Source organism: Pelodiscus sinensis, chromosome 19 (genome assembly GCF_049634645.1).
Source record: "Pelodiscus sinensis isolate JC-2024 chromosome 19, ASM4963464v1, whole genome shotgun sequence".
Classification (NCBI taxonomy): Eukaryota; Metazoa; Chordata; order Testudines; family Trionychidae; genus Pelodiscus; species Pelodiscus sinensis.
Window position 1 is genome coordinate 29,414,822 of NC_134729.1, and position 18,935 is coordinate 29,433,756.

General features: G+C 57.7%; 1 protein-coding gene across 7 annotated transcripts in view; it reads left to right on the top strand.

Moving 5' to 3' along the window:
• Window positions 1–18,935, top strand: part of NFIC (nuclear factor I C) — a 175,948-nt gene that overhangs the window by 147,710 nt on the left and 9,303 nt on the right. For 4 of the 7 annotated variants that reach the window (XM_075903267.1, XM_075903266.1, XM_075903265.1 and 1 more), the window contains 2 exons: window positions 569–654; window positions 4,124–4,877. In XM_075903267.1, coding sequence (XP_075759382.1) covers window positions 569–654; window positions 4,124–4,351 — 314 coding nt within the window. In that variant the 3' untranslated portion in view covers window positions 4,352–4,877. Of the gene's footprint in view, window positions 1–568; window positions 655–4,123; window positions 4,878–15,440 lie in introns of those variants that run through there. The other 3 variants (XM_075903269.1, XM_075903270.1, XM_075903271.1) reach the window with 2 other exon arrangements.

Below are 18,935 nucleotides of genomic sequence, written 5' to 3' on the forward strand. Positions count from 1 at the left end.
GGGAGGCACCTCCTTGCCCAGCCTGTGTTAACTCTCCCTACGAGGCGGCCCCCTGCCTCGCACCTGCCATCCCTGAAGGTCTGAGAACTACAACTCCCAGCATGCTGTGCTGCAACAAGCTTCCGCATCGAAATGATTAAAAGGCGGGGGAGGCTCGTGGAGGCTGTGTGACCTAGTGGGTGGAGCAGGGCTCTGCTGCGTGTATGATCCTGCTCCATGTGTCTTAGCCCCTTTACTGCAGGTATCACCCTGCTGCAGCCCAGTCCCCAGCCCTGCCCACCAACATCAACGCAGAAGAAGCAAAGCCCTTTGGGACAAGCAGACACAGTGACCTTGTGGGGAGGGTGCTTGTGCCGAGGCAGCATAGCCTAGCAGTTAGAGCTCAGCCCCGTGCCAGGAACTCCAGGGGTCTGATCCAAGCTGTGTCACAGGGTGACCTCAGCTGAGTCCCTCCATCGCCCTCTGCCTTGCCAGCGGTGTGCAGCCGCTGGTGCTGGGCCATGGCAGCTGGTCAGCGCAGCAGCGTTTGCCATGCACCAGGCTAACGAGCTCTGCTCTCTGTCCTCAGCCTACTCTGCACCTGGCACGCCCCCTGCGAATCGTTCCTTCGTGGGACTAGGACCAAGGGATCCCGGGAGTATGTATCAGGCACAGGTAAGAGCTGCACGCCCGGCGAGCCTCCGAGGGCCACAGCCATGCAGAGGGGGACTCCCACCTTCAGGGCTGCCTGCTGGCAGAGAGGCGCTGGCCAGCGTGCTGTGCAGGGCCCGGCCTTCCACCTGCGACCACGACGTGGGGCGGGAAATAGCCAGCCCCATGGGCAGGCCAGGTGGCAGCAGGCCGGGGGCTCAGCCATGCTGGCAGCCGCCTCCCCTTGCCTGGCGATCGGGCTCTTCGTGGCCCCGTGTTGGAGACCAGGAGAGGAGCATGGCCAGGCAGCCTCTCGCGCGGTAGCTGGGGCATCCTGCACCCGCAGCCTCACTCGCCCGCCCCCGCTGGAGCCCTAGAGCTCCCCATGAGGACCCAGCTCCCCAGGCCCCCAGCCGAGAGGCGGGACGGACGGCCCCAGTGCAGGGGAACGGGGAGGGAGCCATTCAGGGCCAGGCTCACAGTCACTCAGGGCAGGGCCAGTGGAAGGGGCCAGGTAAGGTGGCTTTGAGCCACCTCGGCTCTCCAAACCTGAGGCCACGTGGGCAGCTGAGGAGAGCCCCAGCGTGGCTACTGTGCCCTTCTGTGCCAGCCCAGCAGGGTGCTCCGGGAGCCAGGAAGCCTATTTTAAGGTCCCTCAAAGCCAGATTGGCTCCTGGTGCCTGCCTGGACCTTGGACTAGGGGTCCCCCTGTGAGTAGGAGCAGCGGAGCCCCAGCCGAGATCTGTCACAGGCTGCGACACCCATGTCTGGTCATGCAGCACCCGTCTCCCTGCGTCTGGGCATCTCCCATCTTCTGGGAGCATCCAGGCAGCTGCCCTATGTGCATTGCACAGTGGGACCCGCGTGGTAAAGCATCCTGGGATAGCCTAGTGAACAGAGAAGGCAGAGCCACCAGACTGGTAACAGGGCAACACCCAGCAACCAGCCTGGGCCTCTGCCGTGGGGGGTCTGGCCCTGCCTCAGCCACGGGTGCAGGCACAGCCTGGGGGCACGGTGAGGGGGCCTGAGCCCCGGTGTGGCCACGCCGCGCAGACCTGCTCCACGGGATAAATCCTGCAGCAGGCACAGGAGCCTGGGGGAGGGAGCCAGGGTCCCGGGCCTGGGAGTCACTGCGTGGGCAAGGAAATAAAAGACCAAGCCAGACCACTGCTTGCTGGGCAGAGGAAGGGCAGGCGTGGGGGGCGGGGAGCTGATGGGCTGCTGCTGCCTGAATCCAACCTTTGGCCACTAGGTCTCTGGCTCAGCCCCGGCCGGAGGGGGTCCCGTGCTGTTTCTGCTCCGTGGCCTGGCGGCCCCCTGGTGCTCCCCCGAGGGCTCGCAGAAGGGAGGCGGAGGGCTGCATGGGCCACGTCTGGGCTCCGCGCACAGAGGGACCCTGCTGCTCTCCGAGCTGGGAGAAGGGCCCACGGGCTGCTCTCTTGCTGGGTTTGGCTGGGCCCCAAAGGGCGGGAGGTGGGTCGCCCGGCCCGGCCGGGCTTTGTCCTGAGCTCTCGCCGGAGCACGTCCTGGCTCCGCTCCTGCCTCCCAGCCTCCATGTGCGCGGCCGCTGCCTGGAGCCAGCTCCGCCTTGGCACCCGCCCAGCAGGTCGGAGCCTCGCTGCAAACGTGCCACTGAACAGCTGGCAGCTGGCAGCCCCCACCCTGGCCAGATTGGCACCGCCGCCGCTTGGCATCTGATTGGCTGGCTGCGTAGCGTGATGGCTGCCAGCCAATGGGATTCCTCCACACCGTTGGCACTTGGCAAAGCAGAGCAGCCCCCACGTAAGCTCAGTCCGGGAGGGGCAGCTCTCTGCTCTTAAAGAGACAGGGGCTGAAAAGACTCTCCCACCCCTCCGGATATCTCACCCTGGCCCTGACTCGGAGCCTGATCCTGCAGCCGGAGCGGCTGCCCCGGGCCATGCTGTGGGCACGCACTGCGCCCAGCCTCTGAAGTCCTGTCACAGCTGGGGCTGGGCGCGTGGAATTTCAGCTGCTTTTAATGAGCATGGTGCATTATTCCATCCGTAATCCATCAGCTGGTGTTTGCAGGGCTCGGGGTGCGAGTGCAGCTCCGCGTCCCTAGGTGGACACTGCTGGCCAGCCATGTGCCTGGGGGGCCTTATGGTCCTGCCTGGAGGGCCGGGGGCTGGACTCGATGACTCTCGAGGTCCCTTCCAGTTCTGAGGTTCTAGGATCGTCTGATTCAGTTGGGGCTGCAGTTCGTTGGGTGGACGAGGGCGTCTCCTGCCAGCCCTGGCGCAGACCCCGCTGCGCTGGGCGCCAGACGCACACGCAGCAGAGACGCCCTCCCTGCCCCGGAACTGACAGTCGGCGTATGGCAGGAGACATCACCAATAGGGAGAGGCCAGGGCGAGAGAGAGACTAGGAGACACGTAACAGATTAGTAGAGATCGGAGGGGGGGCTTCATAAGGGTCTGAGAACAGGGCCCTATGCAGGGACCTGTTCCTGGGATTTCCATGGAGCTGCCCTGAGCAGCTGCTGTTATGTGCCATGTTCCACCCCAGAGGGAGCTGCATTTCAGCAGCCGGTGGAATGATTCCTGCGTACTCCTGTTCTCTGTCATGGGCATTGGCGGGTCAGTCCAGGGAGAAGGCCCTGCAGGGCTGCTGAGGGGGTCATGTGCTAAGCAAGAGTTCCAGTGAGGAACACGCCGGCTCTGGGGGCGCCCAGCTGTGACCCAGCAACACTGTCACCTCTGACACAAGTTTGGCAGCCTCAGCTCTGGCAGTGGCACCGGCTTGGCAGCCCCTGCTGCTCGGTGCCCAGCCCTGGGGAGAGCTCTCCTGCAGTTCCCGGGGAGCGGGAGAGGCCAGCGGGCACAGCCAGGCCTCCCTCGGTCCCTGCGGAGTGCCAGCACGGCTGCCAATTAGCGCCAATTGTTCTGGCGCCATCTGTGTGGCGGACAGTTGGCAGCGCGGAGGCGGGGAGCCCAGAGCTGCCGGGAATTCACTCCCCCTCCGCTTTCCCCTGCTCCGCGTGTCCACATGTTGGCAGAATGAATGCAGGGCTGTAAACACTGGGCTGTTTGTCCAGCCTCTCCGGGGAGGCTGGAGACGGGGAGGGACTCAGGTGAACACTGTGCTCATTCATTGTGGTTGGAACCCCCAGGGAACAAAGGTACGTGCTGAGAAACCAGGTGCAGAGCACTGCAGGCCGCCTCCCCCGAGCCCTGCGTAGCCCGGGCGAATGCAAACTGCAGCACGGGGGGCTCCCGTGTCACCCCAAGCGGCTGCCAGCCCCGCCGAGCACCGCTCCTCCGGCTGCCAATTAGCCACCGGGCGCTCAAACGAGTAACTCAAAACAAAGCAACTCCATAACGGAACGAATCGCCCCGACCCAGAGAGCCAAGTGCAGTCGCTGGCAGTACCGGGGTGCTGCATTGTCAGAGATACTGTTTCAGTTACAACACAGACCACCAAGGGGCAGTTCTGACTTTATACTATTTGTCTTATAAATATTTGTGCTTTTCAGTTTCCTTCAGACAATGGGAAAGGGCGACTCGGCCATGGAGCTGTTTTCTTACCTAGCTGCACTCAAAGACAAAACAGTCGCCCCGACAAGTCTACTCAGTCCTACGGCTTGTGCAGCCAAGCGTTCAAGCAACAGGTTTGCTTAGACCTACGGGCTCCTGCCTGTAACTCCCCACCCAGAAGTGCACTTTCACCACAGAGTTTTCCCTACAGCACTCGCGGGGGATGAACTGAAAAATACTCTTTCTTTTGTCCTTTTTCTGGGTCAAATAGGGTGTGTCTACACTAGGAAATGATTTCAAATAACTCCTGAAATAACTATTTCAAAATAGCATGTCCACACTACAAGGAAGCCTCGAAATGAGTCCGAGGCAGGCTCCCTGACTGTGGACACGGTACCTCGACTCAGGGCCCGAGGAAGCCCTGGGGAGTAATTACTCTGAATGGCTCTGGGGAGTGGTTATTTCAAAATAGCGGCAGTGGATCGTCCACGCTCCTGCTATTTCGAAATGACTCTTTTGAAATTAGCGTTATTCCTCGTGGAAAGCAGGAGTTCCTCTTTCAAAATAACAGGCTTGGTAGTGAGGACGCTCCGCTTGTTATTTCGAAATAACGCCCCAGTGTAAACCAGGCCATATTTGTAATCACACTTAGTAACAGACAGTGAGCATGGTACATGGTATTCTGTGTTGTAATTGAAATCGATACATTTGCAAAACATGCAAAAAGGTTTCAATAAATTGCTATTCTGTTCATGCGTAGCAGTGTGATTAAAGCTGTGATGAATCGTGATTAATGGCTTTAATTATTTGCCATCCGTAGGCTAAACTCGAACTCCTCTTGGTGCTGAGCAAAAGTCACACTCCGTCCCCATGGGGGTTGTGTGCTGTGCGTGTGCAGCCTCTGCTGGCTGCCTTCAGAAGCTCTCCACTGTGTGTGTCAGCTTCTCTAGGGCTAGCCACGGGCTCGCTCAGGGGCAGGGCCTGTGTTCTCAGAGCCGGCAGACCCGAGTTCCATGGGGCCGTGCTGGGCGGCCGCCGGTACCTACACGCACGGAGAGGGGGATGCATGGCCAGGATGGCACCGAGCGGGGGGAGCCCAGGAACAACCCAGGGTTGCAGTGGTGGTAGTTCATTCTTTTGGCTGAGTCACCCCTGCAGCGATGGCGGGTGCTGTGCGGAAGGGATGCGCTTCCCTCTGGGTCGTGCCCAATGCCTCGGGGTGGCACTAGGGTTGCTCTGATGTGGACAGCCGAGGGCTGCTTTGCCCTCTGGGTTTGGGGTGCAGGGAGCAGTGGGGGTGACTTGATAGGAGGCGCTCTCCCCTCAGAGCACCAGTGCAGGGCTGGGCGACACGGTGGGGCATTTGCCCTCCAAATCAGCACTGCCCCCAAGCCAGCTGTGGAGCTGGAGCTGTTGTGCAGGTGACCCCTGGGGTCTCTGTCTCCTTTGAGCCGGCCTGCCCCACAGCTCCAGAGCGCAGCCGAGACGGGTCATCCTGAAGCCCTCTGGGCCTTAGCGACACTCCCAGAGCCGCCAAACGCCTGCGTTGTCCTGGCACAGGCCAGAGCTCCCGGCTTTCCCCTTCTCATCCCCAGCCAGCCCTCAGAGGGAACGCAGATCTGCAGAGCAGGGGCCACCCCAGAGCTCCAGCAGCAGCTGTGTCTCTGCTCCGGCACAGGGAACGAACATATCTTTTCTCCCCCTTTCATGCCCCTCCCCCAGCCTCTCTCTGACTCGGTTTCCCAGACATTTCTCCGCAGGGGGGCGGATGCAGAAATCTGGTGCGCAGGTGTGACCGGTCAGCCCCTGACGGCAGTGGGCAGCGGGTGTGGGCCAGGACTGGCCATTGGGATTGCACTAGGCCCCCCCACTGGGCCCCCATCCCTCCAGCGAGGACCCATGCAGTGTGCAGGGGGAGGCTTGTGCTGCCACCTGCTGGGGGACTACAGAACTGCAGCAGGGTCCCAGTGCCAGTGTCTGTCTGATCAGGGTTTCCCACGGTGGCATCACAGCAGTGACCTCAGGGCGCCGCCACTGCACACAGGCTGCCAGGCGGGTGGGCTTAGGGCCTGGCTTTCCTAATTCTGGCCTGGACATTGTCTGTGGCGTGGCCTAGCTGTTCCCTGCCAGGGATTCTGCTCCACTCTACCCTGAACGGCTGTGGGGAGGGGGAGGATTGTGACTGAAACTCCAGAGACAGGGTAGGAAGAGACTCACAGAATCACAGAACACTAGAGCTGGAAGGGACCTCGAGAGGTCACCGAGTCCAGTCCCCTGCCCCCACGGCAGGACCAAGCACCGTCTAGATCACCCCTGCCAGGTGTCTGTCCAACCTGCTCGTCAATATCTCCAGAGATGGAGATTCCACAACCCCCTAGGCCACTGTTTCCCAATTTTATTTGGCCATGGAACCCTTTTAAAAGAAAAAACCCGGGGAAAACTGGTCGACTAAAACACACACAAAAAACGGCCCCTCCCTATGACCACGGCGCCCCTACGAAAATGGCAGCCCCGGGCAACCACCCGGCTTGCTCACCCCTAAGACCGGCTCTGGGTGGGGAGTGATCGGGTTCTCGCAGAACCCTTACTTTCACTTCATGGAACCCCACAGTCCCGCGGAGTACTATTTCGGAAACACGGCCCTGGGCAATTTATTCCAGTGTTTAACCACCCTGACAGGTAGGAACTTTTTCCTCATGTCCAACCTAAACCTCCCTTGCTGCAGTTTAAGCCCCTTGCTTCTTGTCCTGTCCTCAGAGGCCAAGAAGAACAATTTTTCTCCCTCCTCCTTGTGACACCCTTTTAGGTACTTGAAAACCGCTATCGTGTCCCCTCTCAGTCTTCTCCTTTCAAACTAAACAAGCCCAGTGCTTTCAGTCGTCCCTCATAGCTCATGTTTTCTAGAACTTTCATCATTTTTGTTGCTCTTCTCTGGACCCTCTCCAATTTCTCCACATCCTTCCTGAAAAGTGGTGCCCAGAAATGGACACAATACTCCGACTGAGGCCTAATCTCGTGTCTTGCTCACAACACTCCTGTTAATGCATCCCAGAATCATGTTGGCTTTTTTTGCAAAGGTGTCACACTGTTGACTCCTATTTAGCTTGTGGTCCATTATGACCCCTAGATCCCTTTCTGCAGGACTCCTTCCTGAAACTGATTGTACCTTCCTAAGTGGAGCACTTTGCATTTGCCCTTATTAAACTTCATCCTTTTTACCTCAGACCATTTCTCTAGTTTGTCCAGATCATTTTGAATTTCGACCCTATCTTCCAAGGAAGCTGCAACCCCTGCAAGCTTCATATCATCTGCAAACTTAATAAGCACATTCTCTATGCCATCGTCTAAATTGTTGATGAAGATATTGAACAGAACCGGTCCCAAAACAGACCCCTGTGGAACCCCCTTTTGTTCTGCCCTTCCAGCATGATTGTGAACCGTTAATAACTACTCTCTGAGAACGGTTATCCAGCCAGTTATGCACCCACCTTAGAGTAGCCCCATCTAGGTTGTATTTCCCTAGTTTATTGATAAGAAGCTAATGCGAGACCGTGCCAAATGCTTTACTAAAGTCTCAGTATACCACATCCACCGCTTCTCCCTTATCCACAAGACTTGTTATTCTATCAAAGAAAGTTATCAGATTGGTTTGACATGATTTGTTCTTTACAAATCCATGCTGGCTGTTATCTATCACCTATTATCTTCCAGATGTTTGCAGATGAATTCCTTAATTACTTGTTCCATTATTTTCCCTGGCACAGAAGTTAAGCTGACTGGTCTGTAGTTTCCTGGGTTGTTCTTATTTCCCTGTTTATAAACGGGCACTAGATTTGCCCTTTTCCAGTCTTCTGGAATTCTCCTGCCTTCCATGACTTTCCAAAGATGACAGCTAAAGCTCAGATGCCTCCTCTATCAGCTTCTTGGCTATGTCTAGACTGGCCAGTTTTTCCAGAAAATCAGCCGCTTTTCCGGAAAAACTTGCCAACTGTCTACACTGGCCGCTTGAATTTCCGCAAAAGCACTGACTTCCTACTATAAGAAATCAGTGCTTCTTGTGGAAATACTATGCTGCTCCCATTCGGGCAAAAGTCCCTTTTGCACAAAACTTTTGCGCAAAAGGGCCAGTGTAGACAACTCAGATTTGTTTTGCGCAAAAAAGCCCCAATCGCGAAAATGGCGACAGGGGCTTTTTTGAGGAAAAGCACGTCTAGATTGGCCACGGACGCTTTTCCGCAAAAAATGCTTTTGCGGAAAAGGGTCCGTGCCAATCTAGATGCTCTTTTCCTAAAATGTTTTTAACGGAAAACTTTTCCATTAAAAGCATTTCTGGAAAATCATGCCAGTGTAGACGTAGCCCTTGAGTATTCTAGGATGCATTTCATCAGGCCCTGGTGACTTGCAGACATCTAACTATTCTAAGTAATTTTTAACTTGTTCTTTTTTTATTTTATCTTCTAACCCTACCCCGTTTCCACTAAGGACCACGTCCACTTTTTCAGAACAGTTTCTGAAAAAGCGGACCTGTTCTTTTGGCATCCCTGTATTCTTCATTGTATGAGGAAGAAGGGATATTCCCAAAGAGGAGGTTTTTCCGAAATTTGGCCACGTGTAGATGGGAAATTTTGGAAAAGCCTCTTCTGAAAAAAAAAGTGGAAAAAGACATGCAAGTTGCGGTTCACAATTTGCGTATCTTATTCTGATTTAACTCTGCAGTCTAGACATAGCCTGAGTCTTGCCTCCCAAGGGACCTTACCTGTCAGCTCTCTGAGTTTACTGAAATCTGCCGTCCTGAAATCCATTGTCTCTGCTTTGCTGTTTGTTCTTCTACCATTCCTTAGAAACATGAACTCTGTGATTTCTTGATCACTTTCACCCTAGCTGCTGGTCCACTTTCAAATTTTCAACCAGAGAATGTTAGACCCTGTCTGTGCTAAGCAAGATGCACTGATTTAAATCGATGCCATTACACCGGCACAAACCCTTCATCTAGACCCATTAGGAGAACTAGCAGATTTATTTGAGCATTCACCTTCATGGGCAAAGCCCCACTTTGTCAGACGCATCTGACATGGCTACCCCTCTGACACTATCCACATTCATGGAGGGTGTTAGCCAGGCAGGGCAGGGCTGGTGTCCCCCGCCTCTGTTTGCCAGAAACGGGGGATGGGTATCAGGGGATAGATCACTTGATGACTCCCTGTTCTGTTCATTCCCCCTGGGGCATATGGCCACGGTCTGCAGACAGGACACGGGGCTGGATGGGCCTTTGGTCTGACCCGGTGTGGCCGTTCTGATGTTCTTATTTAAAGAAGTTTAACGCTGGCCTAAACCAGTTCAGTTTGCACAGGCAAATTACAGGCTTAAGCTAACCCGGTGTACGTGAGGATTTAACCAGTCTGAGGCTATTAAACCAGTTCCGGAAAAACTCTGCCACGTCCAGGGAACGCGTCTTCTCTTCCAAAAAATGTTTCGGAAGAGCGGATGCACTTTTTCGTCATCCCTGTAAACCTTGTTTTACAAGGAAGAAGGGATGCCCCCAAAAAAGTTTTTTTTCTGACATCTGGCCCAGTGTAGATGGGCCAATGTCAGCAAAGCCTCTTCTGAAAAAAGAAGCAGAAAAGGCTACACAAATTGCGGTTCACTTTTTCCAGAAGAACAGTGCAGTGCTGACATAGCCTGTTGGCAGAGGGATGCAAATCAAGCACGTCGAAATTGCTAATGAAGCAGGGATTTAAATATCCCGTGCTTCATTAGCATAAACATGGCTGCTGCTTTTTTTCAACATGGAGCTTTTTCGAAAAAAAGCGGCAGTCTAGATGCAGCTCTGTTGAAAATAACTTTAGACTCATACGCTCCCAAAATGTGAACTACCTGGCATGGATAGGCGACCTCGCAGGTGTCCGACTGGCCACGGGGGGTGGGGCCTGGCATGCCGAGCTCCTCTCTTGGCCCCAGCCTGGGCATGTGCTTTGTTCCAGCCGCAGGAGGTTCTCCCCTTCCAGTGCCCCCTCTGTGGCTGTTCTCACGGGGAGACCTACTGGGCAAAACCAGCCCCTGTAGCCCAGGTACAGCCTACAGGTCTGAGGGGAATTGGAGGGGATCTCTACTCTAGCAATTGGTGGACAAAACGTTTGTTGTTCACGGGTGCTTCTCAAACCCTCCCCCCCCCCCAACATTTTGCCACTCATAGAAGTAGAAGTATTTTGTCGGCAGAAGTGCTAACAAACAGCGTTCACAGGCGCCGGCCTTTAGCAACCGGGTTGTGTCGACGCATCCTTGTTGCTAAAAGCTGCCTAGTGAGAGTCAGGACTCCTGGGTTCTGTTTTGACCTGTGGGAAGGGAGTGGGGTCTAGTGGCTGGAGCCAGGTTACGTGGGGTCCTGTTGATGTCGTGTATCACCGTGAGCAGACTCCAGCCCCAAACTGGCATATTCGCTGCATATTCAGTCTGCCACTGAGCTCATTAATGTTCGCCTCCTTACTTCCGTACCACACTCTGGCCCAGAGCTCGGATTTCAGCTGTTACCTGAGTGCAGGGGACTGGAGGGAGGAATCATGCGGTCAGGGCAGCCCACAGACACGCTGGGCCCCTCAGAAAGGCAGGGGGCTCTGTGCTCCCAGAAGGCGCAGGGCCTTGGGCAACATAGGCAGGGCAGGGGCAGCCAGCCCTTAGCGCTGCCAGAGAGCACTGTGCCAGCCCCCGTGCCCAGCTCTTTGAGCCCCCTGGAGCACACTGTGCAGGGGGGTCCAGGCACACTGCTGGTGTAGTAGCGGAAGCGGCATTCGGGGCCCCGGGTCCTTTAGAATTGCCCCCTTTGCCCCCCACATCAGCGACCCTGCATCTAGTGCATTTTACTGACAGTTTGACCAAATGGAGCTGGATCAGTGGGAGGCAGGGTGGGACCCTGCTGTGATATTAAATACACAGGCCACAGGTAGTACGTTTTTCAACCTCTGTGAATACAAGTCTGCTAGGCTTAGGGATTTCCATAAACCTTACGACTGTGGCAGCAGCCAAAGCGAATCACTTTGTAATGCTCCTTTTCACTTCCCTCGGTAGGACTGGACTCGCGAGTTTTAAAAGATGTCGCTGTGTCCCTGCGCAAAGCTTTCACTCTCTTGTGTGGCACAGCCAGGGGTTTTGGCCCCATTGTTGTTTGGATCTGGGGCCTGCGTTTCGTCGGAGCCTTTATTCGGTGTTTTTAAATAGTTTCCATGCAGCTTGCAGGCATTTCACTCGTGGGACTCTTCCTTTCCATTTCTGTGTGACTTGCTTCCTCACTGGTGCGCCTCCCCCCGTGCCCACTCTGCAGTTAAATACTCCTGTGGTGGGTTTTCCGATATTTCCTCCTCCCCGTCCCACAAGTGCGACACGCAGTCACCACCTGGTCGGGGGCTGGTAGTGCCTTCCCCTGCTCTCCTCAGGCGTGGAATTTCTACCCACAGAGATACTCACTGCGCCTGATTCACGTAAGATTCCCACTATATGTGATGCCGGGCCATTCCCGCCCCGCCCCCCCCAGCTCAGCCCACTCTCGTTCCTGTGTGTCTTGTTCCCTGGTGTGAGGGTGGCCCATTGATTATCATTGTTCCGTCACGTTTCTATGATGCCTGTTACATCCGTACCATGCAATACCAGGCACTCAGCTTGACCCGTCTTAGTGCATAGACGCCTCGCCTCTCTGTACAAGCACTTATAGAATGTGTTGGTATTTAGCTGTCTAGCCCCCATTAATAAGGCCTCTGTGTGTCCGTACCGTGCACTCCTCCGCTCCTGTTGGCTTTCCCTGGCCCTTGGTTTAAAAACACCTGAAAAACGACCTTTTGAATTTTCCAAGCCAGCATCTGGTTCTGTTTTAGCTTCAGTGGAGCCCGTCCTGCCTGTGCAGCCTCCTCCTTCCCCGCATGGTTCCCCAGTTCCCATCAGACCTAACCCCTCCTCCCAGCACCATCGTCTCACCCACGCATTGAGGCCCTGCAGTTCTGCTTCTCCAGCTGGCCCAGTGTGTGGAGCTGGAAGCATGTCAGAGGATGCTCCCATGGAGCTCCTGGACTTGAATCTCTGACCTAGCAACCTAAATTTGGCCCTCTGCCTTTCCCTGCATCACTGGTACCCACCTGCACCACGACCAGCGGCTCCTCCCCTGCAGCGCACACAAGTCTGTCTAGGTATCTCAGCGGGGCCTTCACGCCCAGCCGGCAACTCAACATGCAACTCTCCCACTCATCACAACCCAACTCTCTACACCTCTAATAACCCCTTTCCTGTCGCCTGTCTCATCCTAACAGGGTCTGCTCCCCAGAGGGGTGTCCGCAGCACGCGAGGGAACCACCACACCTTCTGGGCCAGCTATGGCATCGTTTCCCTCTGTTCTCCTTCCCTGGGACGTTCACCCTTCCCAACAGCACAGAGGCTGCCAGACGGGGCTGGGCCCGCTCTGCTGGGCCCCGGAAAGTCTGGTCTGTGTCCCTGTCTGTCTTCCTTAGCCCCTCCACTCCAGCCAGCCTCAGGGTCTGAGGGCCAGGCACATGCAGAGCGCTTGCCCACGAAGCAATGCATGCTGCACTCCATGCAATACACTGGACGCCCCCGGCCCTGCCGCTGGCTGGCTGCCTGCACCACGTGGGCTGTTGCTGGAGGGAGGAGTTGTGGTATTTGTTCTCTGAGTGGCTGGTTTTCTTCTGCGTTTGTTTGGGCACGGGGCCTTACTTGCAGCAGGGCCGATGGCCTCGCCCAGGCTTTGGGCAAAGCAGGAGGGGCCCTGCCCTGCGCCCCCAATGCCGCTCCCAGAGAGCGCTGTCCCGCCCCAGGGAGCCCTTCGCACTGCCCAGAGCGCGCACGGCCAGGAGCCACGAGCCCTTTGGTATCGCCAGGCCGCTGGGCAGCTCCCCCTCGCAGGGCCTGGCCATTGGCCTAAGTTTAGAGATTGTTTATGGGGTGTGTCTGCCTCTCATGCGCCCTCATTAGATAGACAGAGAGAGAGAGAGAGAGAGAGAGATGGAGGTGTATGGGGATGGATGGATAGATAGATAGATAGATAGATAGATAGATAGATAGATAGATAGATAGATAGATAGATAGATAGATAGATAGATAGAGGGGGTGTATGGGGATAGATAGATAGATAGATAGATAGATAGATAGATAGATAGATAGATAGATAGATAGATAGATAGATAGATAGAGGGGGTGTATGGGGATAGATAGATAGATAGATAGATAGATAGATAGATAGATAGATAGATAGATAGATAGATAGATAGATAGATAGATAGATAGATAGGCAGGCAACTCCATGAGAGACAGATGAGTTTTATTATCATTTCTGTTTTCGGGATGGAGCAACCGAGGCCTGGGTGGAAGCACCGGTGACGTGAATTGTTCGTGTTTGTACTGACTTGTGGGCCCTGCTGTGCCAGGCACTGCACAAACACACGGTCAGAGACCATCCCCGACCGGAAGAGCTGGCAAGGCTAAGAGATACAAGATGGGAAGGGAAACTGAGGCACGGAGCAGGGACGTGATGTGCTGAGGGTCATGTGGGGGCTCATGAGGAACAGAGCTCAGGGGCCCGAGTCTGCAGGGAAGAGCAGTGACACGTATGGAGAAACTGCAACTCTGGGCCCCAGGAGTTCTGGTTCCCTCACTCCCCTGTTGCGCTAACCACTAGGCAGTCAGTGTTGTTCAGCTGCAGGGTTAAAGGAGAGCGAGCAGCTGGCCAGGGAGAGTGGAAGGAAGGGGACAGGGAATCCCGGGGGGAGCAGAGTCCAGAGCGGGCTGCCTGCAGTCGACGGGTCACGCCCAGAGCCGTCTGGTTGCCAGTGGAAACCAGACATGAGGTAATTGCCGGATGAACTTAAACTTGGGAGACTTAGGGAGCGGGACAGTCAGGGCAGCAGCGATTCTCTCCAGGTCTTTCCAGGCCAGCGGAGGATCGTCGACCGGGGGCAGAGAACCCCGCGCTGGGCCCGGGCCCCAGCCCTAGCGCCACAGGCCAGGCCCGGCCCAGCCGGGTCAGCAGGACGTCCGGCACAGGGCAGGAGCCGGGGACTCCTGTGGTTAGGGAGGCCCTGATGGGGGCAGGTACAAGGTGAGCAGCTGGAGGCGTCTGGGGCAGCGCTAGATGCTGGAGCCAGTTCTGCCCCACAACACGCAACCGTGGCAGCGTGTGGGGCCAGCTAGAGCCTGTCGGAGCAGTAGGAGGGAGACACTAGCTGCCTCCTCCCGCCCCTTGGGACACCGCAATGTGACAGACCCCAGCAGCTCCCAGCGTGTGTGGGTGGGGGGCTGGGGGGGCGCTGGGTCAGGTCAGGCCTGATGCTTAGCCAGGGATCTGGCGGTGACCTGGAAATCCCTGCTGGTGTCTGTGGGTGCCCCACAGATCAGCTCCGCAGTGGCCGGTGCGGAGGCCAGGCAGGCAAGCAGAGGGAGCCGGGCCCAGACACTCAGCGTGGGTCAGCGGAGCCACGCGTGGGCTCGGCGGTGGGGAACGAGGAAGGCGGCACCCTGCAGGCTGGGCACTGGGGCCACCAAGGCTAATGCAGCCTGGCTGGACGGAGGGGTGCTGCGTGGGGGGGATGTTACCGCCGTGTCCAGCCCTGGCGAGACGTGTCCGGGTGTCGCCCACTGTCTGGGGCGGCAGAGGGGCGTGCCAGGTTTGGGGTCAGGAACTCTGCCCTAGAGAGACGCTCGGCATCCGCAGCTTGGCGCCTCCATTTCCCCACCTGTCGAATGCTTGAGCAGGAAGCTCCTGGCCCGGGCCGTGGCTCCGTGCGTGCTGGGGGGGCTAAGGCAGCGCGGCATGAGAACAGGAGGGAAGGGAGGAGAGACGGTCCCGGGGCACGGGGTGAGCTCGCTGCATGGGCCACAGAGCAGGGCACGCTCTGGTGCTTGCGCCTCCCTGCCTGGCAGCAGCCAGGCCATCCCACACATGCCCCACGTTTTGGAGAGGTGAATGCAGACGGGCACAGGCGCTGAGTAGCACCAAGCAGCTGTATACCCCTGGAACGCTGAAACCGAGGCACAGAGCGTACGTGATTTGCCTGAGGTGTCCCCTCAGTCCCAGGCCAGTGCCCTCCCCCTTGCCCTCGCTCAGAGATGGCAGCAGCCGGCTTTGCAGTGCTCACGAGCCCCAAGGTGGCCATTAACACCTGCCATACAGCAGCTCTGGGCCCAATTCAAACGAGCAAGTGTCGGGGCCAGATCCCTTTGCTTCTAAAACTGAGGCCGAGTCTCGTGAGCTGCGGGGGAAGGGGTCTATATGCAAATCAGTAACTTTGACATCTGTCTTTTTTTTTCCCTTTCTATCCTCAGTCCTGGTACCTGGGATAATCGCAGCTGCCCCGTCCCGTCGCCTCCCTTCTCCTCTGCTTTGGGCATCCCGAGAGGAAAACAAGTAACACAGCACCAGGCCCAGCCTTTCAGTGAAGATGGAGAGAGCGAATTAAGGAAGAGGATGACGACAAATACAAAACAAGATAACCACACACAAGACGTTACAGGGAGGAAGGAAGGAAGGAAGGAAAAGGTTCAAACTTTTTTAAAAAGAAAAACAAAATCCTACAGACAAAACAGCAATCCACGCGTGTGACGCTGCAGAGTCCCATTGGCCAGAAACACTAGTCGCCCTGCCGGCTGCCTTCCTGGGGAGAGAACGGACACAGCTCATGACAGGTCTCTTCCGACAGCAGCAGCAGCAGCAGCGCCGCTGGAGTCTCGCCTGCAGTTCTCCAGCGGGTTGTATATGCAAAATTGTCTTTTGACTTTCTCTTTCGTTCTCGCCTCTCGTGAGTAGAAAAGAACAAATTTCCCAGGCTCCCCCAGCCCACCCGAGTCCCCCCCCCCAGCAGACTTTCTCCTTTCCGGGAGGGGTTGGGGCTGGGGTCGAAGAGCCCCAGCGTTCGGTTGTTTCTGAACTCGGAGGCGCTGGGGGTGGGGAGCTGGCAAGCTCTCCTTAGCTGTCCTGCTCCCCGTTCCACCCCCGACGATGCCTCCAGCCAGCTGCTGGCCCGGAGTTCAGACGCTGCGTGCGCCTTCTCTTTCTTTTAAATACTCTATGCCATTAAATGCTCTTCTTTCAGGCGGGGAGCGGAGCCCTCCTGGGTCCTGGCACTGCTCTCAGTGCACTAGAGGAGTGGCCTTGTGGGGGAGCGGGGTGGTGGGAATCCTGCCCTGGCTCGGCTGCCGCTGGGCATTCCGGCTGCAGAAGGGGGGTACTGGCAGATGGCTGCGGTGCCCTGATCTGAGCTCGGGGGCCGTGTACCTGGGCTATCTCTACCTAGAGCCTGTTTCCAGGGGAGGAGCGACCGGGAGCAGGGCACAGGCTTTCAGGGGAGACTTGACACGAGCCAGCGCTGCAGAGAGGAGTCGGGCACGCGCCCCCCACTGGGCCGGCTCAGGAGCAGCTGGCTGGACTGTCCCAGTCGCAGAGATAAAGCTGCTGTTCAGATTGGCGCTCGCAGGCCCTGGGAGCCGGTTGCACATCGAGGGGGCAGGAATTTATGAATTACCAATTGGCTGAAACAGCTGAATCCAAAACTCTAAATCTCTCCTCTGGGAATGATTCTCACGATGGTGTGGGCCATTCCCCAGGTGCCTTCCCCTGTGCCGGGCCCGGCCGGGAGAAAATCCCTCGGGCTCTCTGCAGTGACAGGCCAGCCTCCTGCTCCCGCGTGGCTGTGGCGTGGCTCTGCCAAAGTGGGTGGGGGGCTACTCTGCAGGGCTTTGCCAAGGTAGCAAGCTGCACTGGTAAACCTTCTGTCCTGGAGCATGCACCTCAGAGCTCCTGTTTTCAATCCCCACCACTCCCCTTGCGGGGGGGCGAGGCGGGGCTGGGCTCAGCTGCCAGGGCAGGGCCTGGGAGTCGTGTGGACCGAGGCTTCTCGCGTGGCTCTGGAAAGTTAGGGTGGGACAGGCGGGAGGAGGGGAGGGGAGTCGGAGCGGGGTTTCCCGGCGCACCTGTGTACAAAGAGCTATGCACACCTGTGGACAGGTACCATGTAGACTAGTGGCGAGATGGTTGCAATTGTGTTGCACATTTTGTAGGAAATGCACTTTTAAGAGGGAATGATACAAAAAGAGCAACAGGAGGAGACTGGAGCTCCCGGCACTGGCTTGCTAGGAGACTTTGTTTTTTAAAGAGAGAGGATTTGCTTCCTGATTGGATGAGCCACAGATGGGACCCCCCAATTGTGGGGCTGGAGTAGGCCTTGGATCCCTCGCTTGGGTAGGCAACTGCCCTAAATTCAAAGGGGTGGGAGGTAGTGACACCACCGGGCTCCACCCAGCTCAGACCCCTCCCGCCCATTTCCTTCTTCCTGGTCAGTCGCTCCTCAGCCCCCACCGCCAGCAAAGCCAGCTGGGAGGCAGAATGCGATTCCTGACAGCTTCAAGTGCCTGGATTTTCTACTGCCGTCCCCGGGGCATTGGCGAGCCCAGGGCATCAGGGCGCATGGAGGTGCACATCTCGGCGTTCCCCTGTCCTCTGCAGCACCCACCCACCTGCCAGGCAAACACGGTTCCCTCCAGGGGGTCCCAGGACATCAGTAAGACCCTGGGGAGAGAACTGGCCCAGCGTGAGCTGCTCTTGAGTTACACAGCGCTCCTCCGCGTGCAGACGCTCCCAGGCAGCCTGCGTCCCATGGGTCCTGCATCCTCAGAGCCACGCCCAAGCTGGGGTTACGTGGCGAGACCAGCCGGGAAGCCAGATTCCACTACGTGAGCTGGATCATAGCCTGGCTCGGCGTGGGACAAACCAGTTCGGCCTGGCGCTGACAGACTCCGCCCACCGGCCCAGGGCCCAGCCGTACATCATCAGGACGGATTCCCCGGCCAGGCAGCCAGCCCACGGCTGGGGCGCCACAGCCAGGCCCTGCTGGAGGGCTGCCTCTGAGCGAACCCTCTGGCAAGTGCCGACCATGCTGCAGCAACAGAGGAAGGGCCCACTGGCCGTGCCCTTTGGCAATGGGAAGTGTGAGCAGGAAAGGGGGGCTCTGCGCCCTGGAATAGCCCGGGAGGCGCCTGCTGGGGGCACTGGTGCTACAGGACAAAGGCACCTGCACATTATCAGCCTCTGTCCATTCACGGCAGAGCCGTGCAAATCACCCAGCCACCGCTGTCCTTCCTCCCTTGCCCATCCCTGGCTGCCAGGCCCAGGCAGCCCCTTGGAGCTGCGCCTGGGCCCCGTAGCAGAGTGCCTGACAGGCCCTGTGGCTCACTTCCTCGCCAGCTCCTGTCCATCCCTCCCAGATGAAAATGCTGGATTTCCACCTCCTGCCTGGGCCCGCAGCCGGCCAGGTTCAAAGTGCTGCAGGGTTTGGTGTGTGGCTAGAAAGCCCAGCACCCGGCAGTGCCCACGGGGAGCCCAGCACCCGGCGGTGCCCACGTGGAGCCCAGCGTCCCACGGTACCCAGGGGGAGCCCAGCACCTGGCAGTGTCCACGGGGAGCCCAGCGTCCCACGGTACCCAGGGGGAGCCCAGCACCTGGCGGTGCCCACGGGGAGCCCAGCGTCCCGCGGTACCCAGGGGGAGCCCAGCACCTGGCAGTGTCCACGGGGAGCCCAGCGTCCCACGGTACCCAGGGGGAGCCCAGCACCTGGCGGTGTCCACGGGGAGCCCAGCGTCCCGCGGTACCCAGGGGGAGCCCAGCACCTGGCGGTGCCCACGGGGAGCCCAGCGTCCCACGGTACCCAGGGGGAGCCCAGCACCTGGCGGTGCCCACGGGGAGGCCAGCACCTGGCGGTGCCCACGTGGAGCCCAGCGTCCCACGGTACCCACGGGGAGCCCAGCACCTGGCAGTGTCCAGGGGGA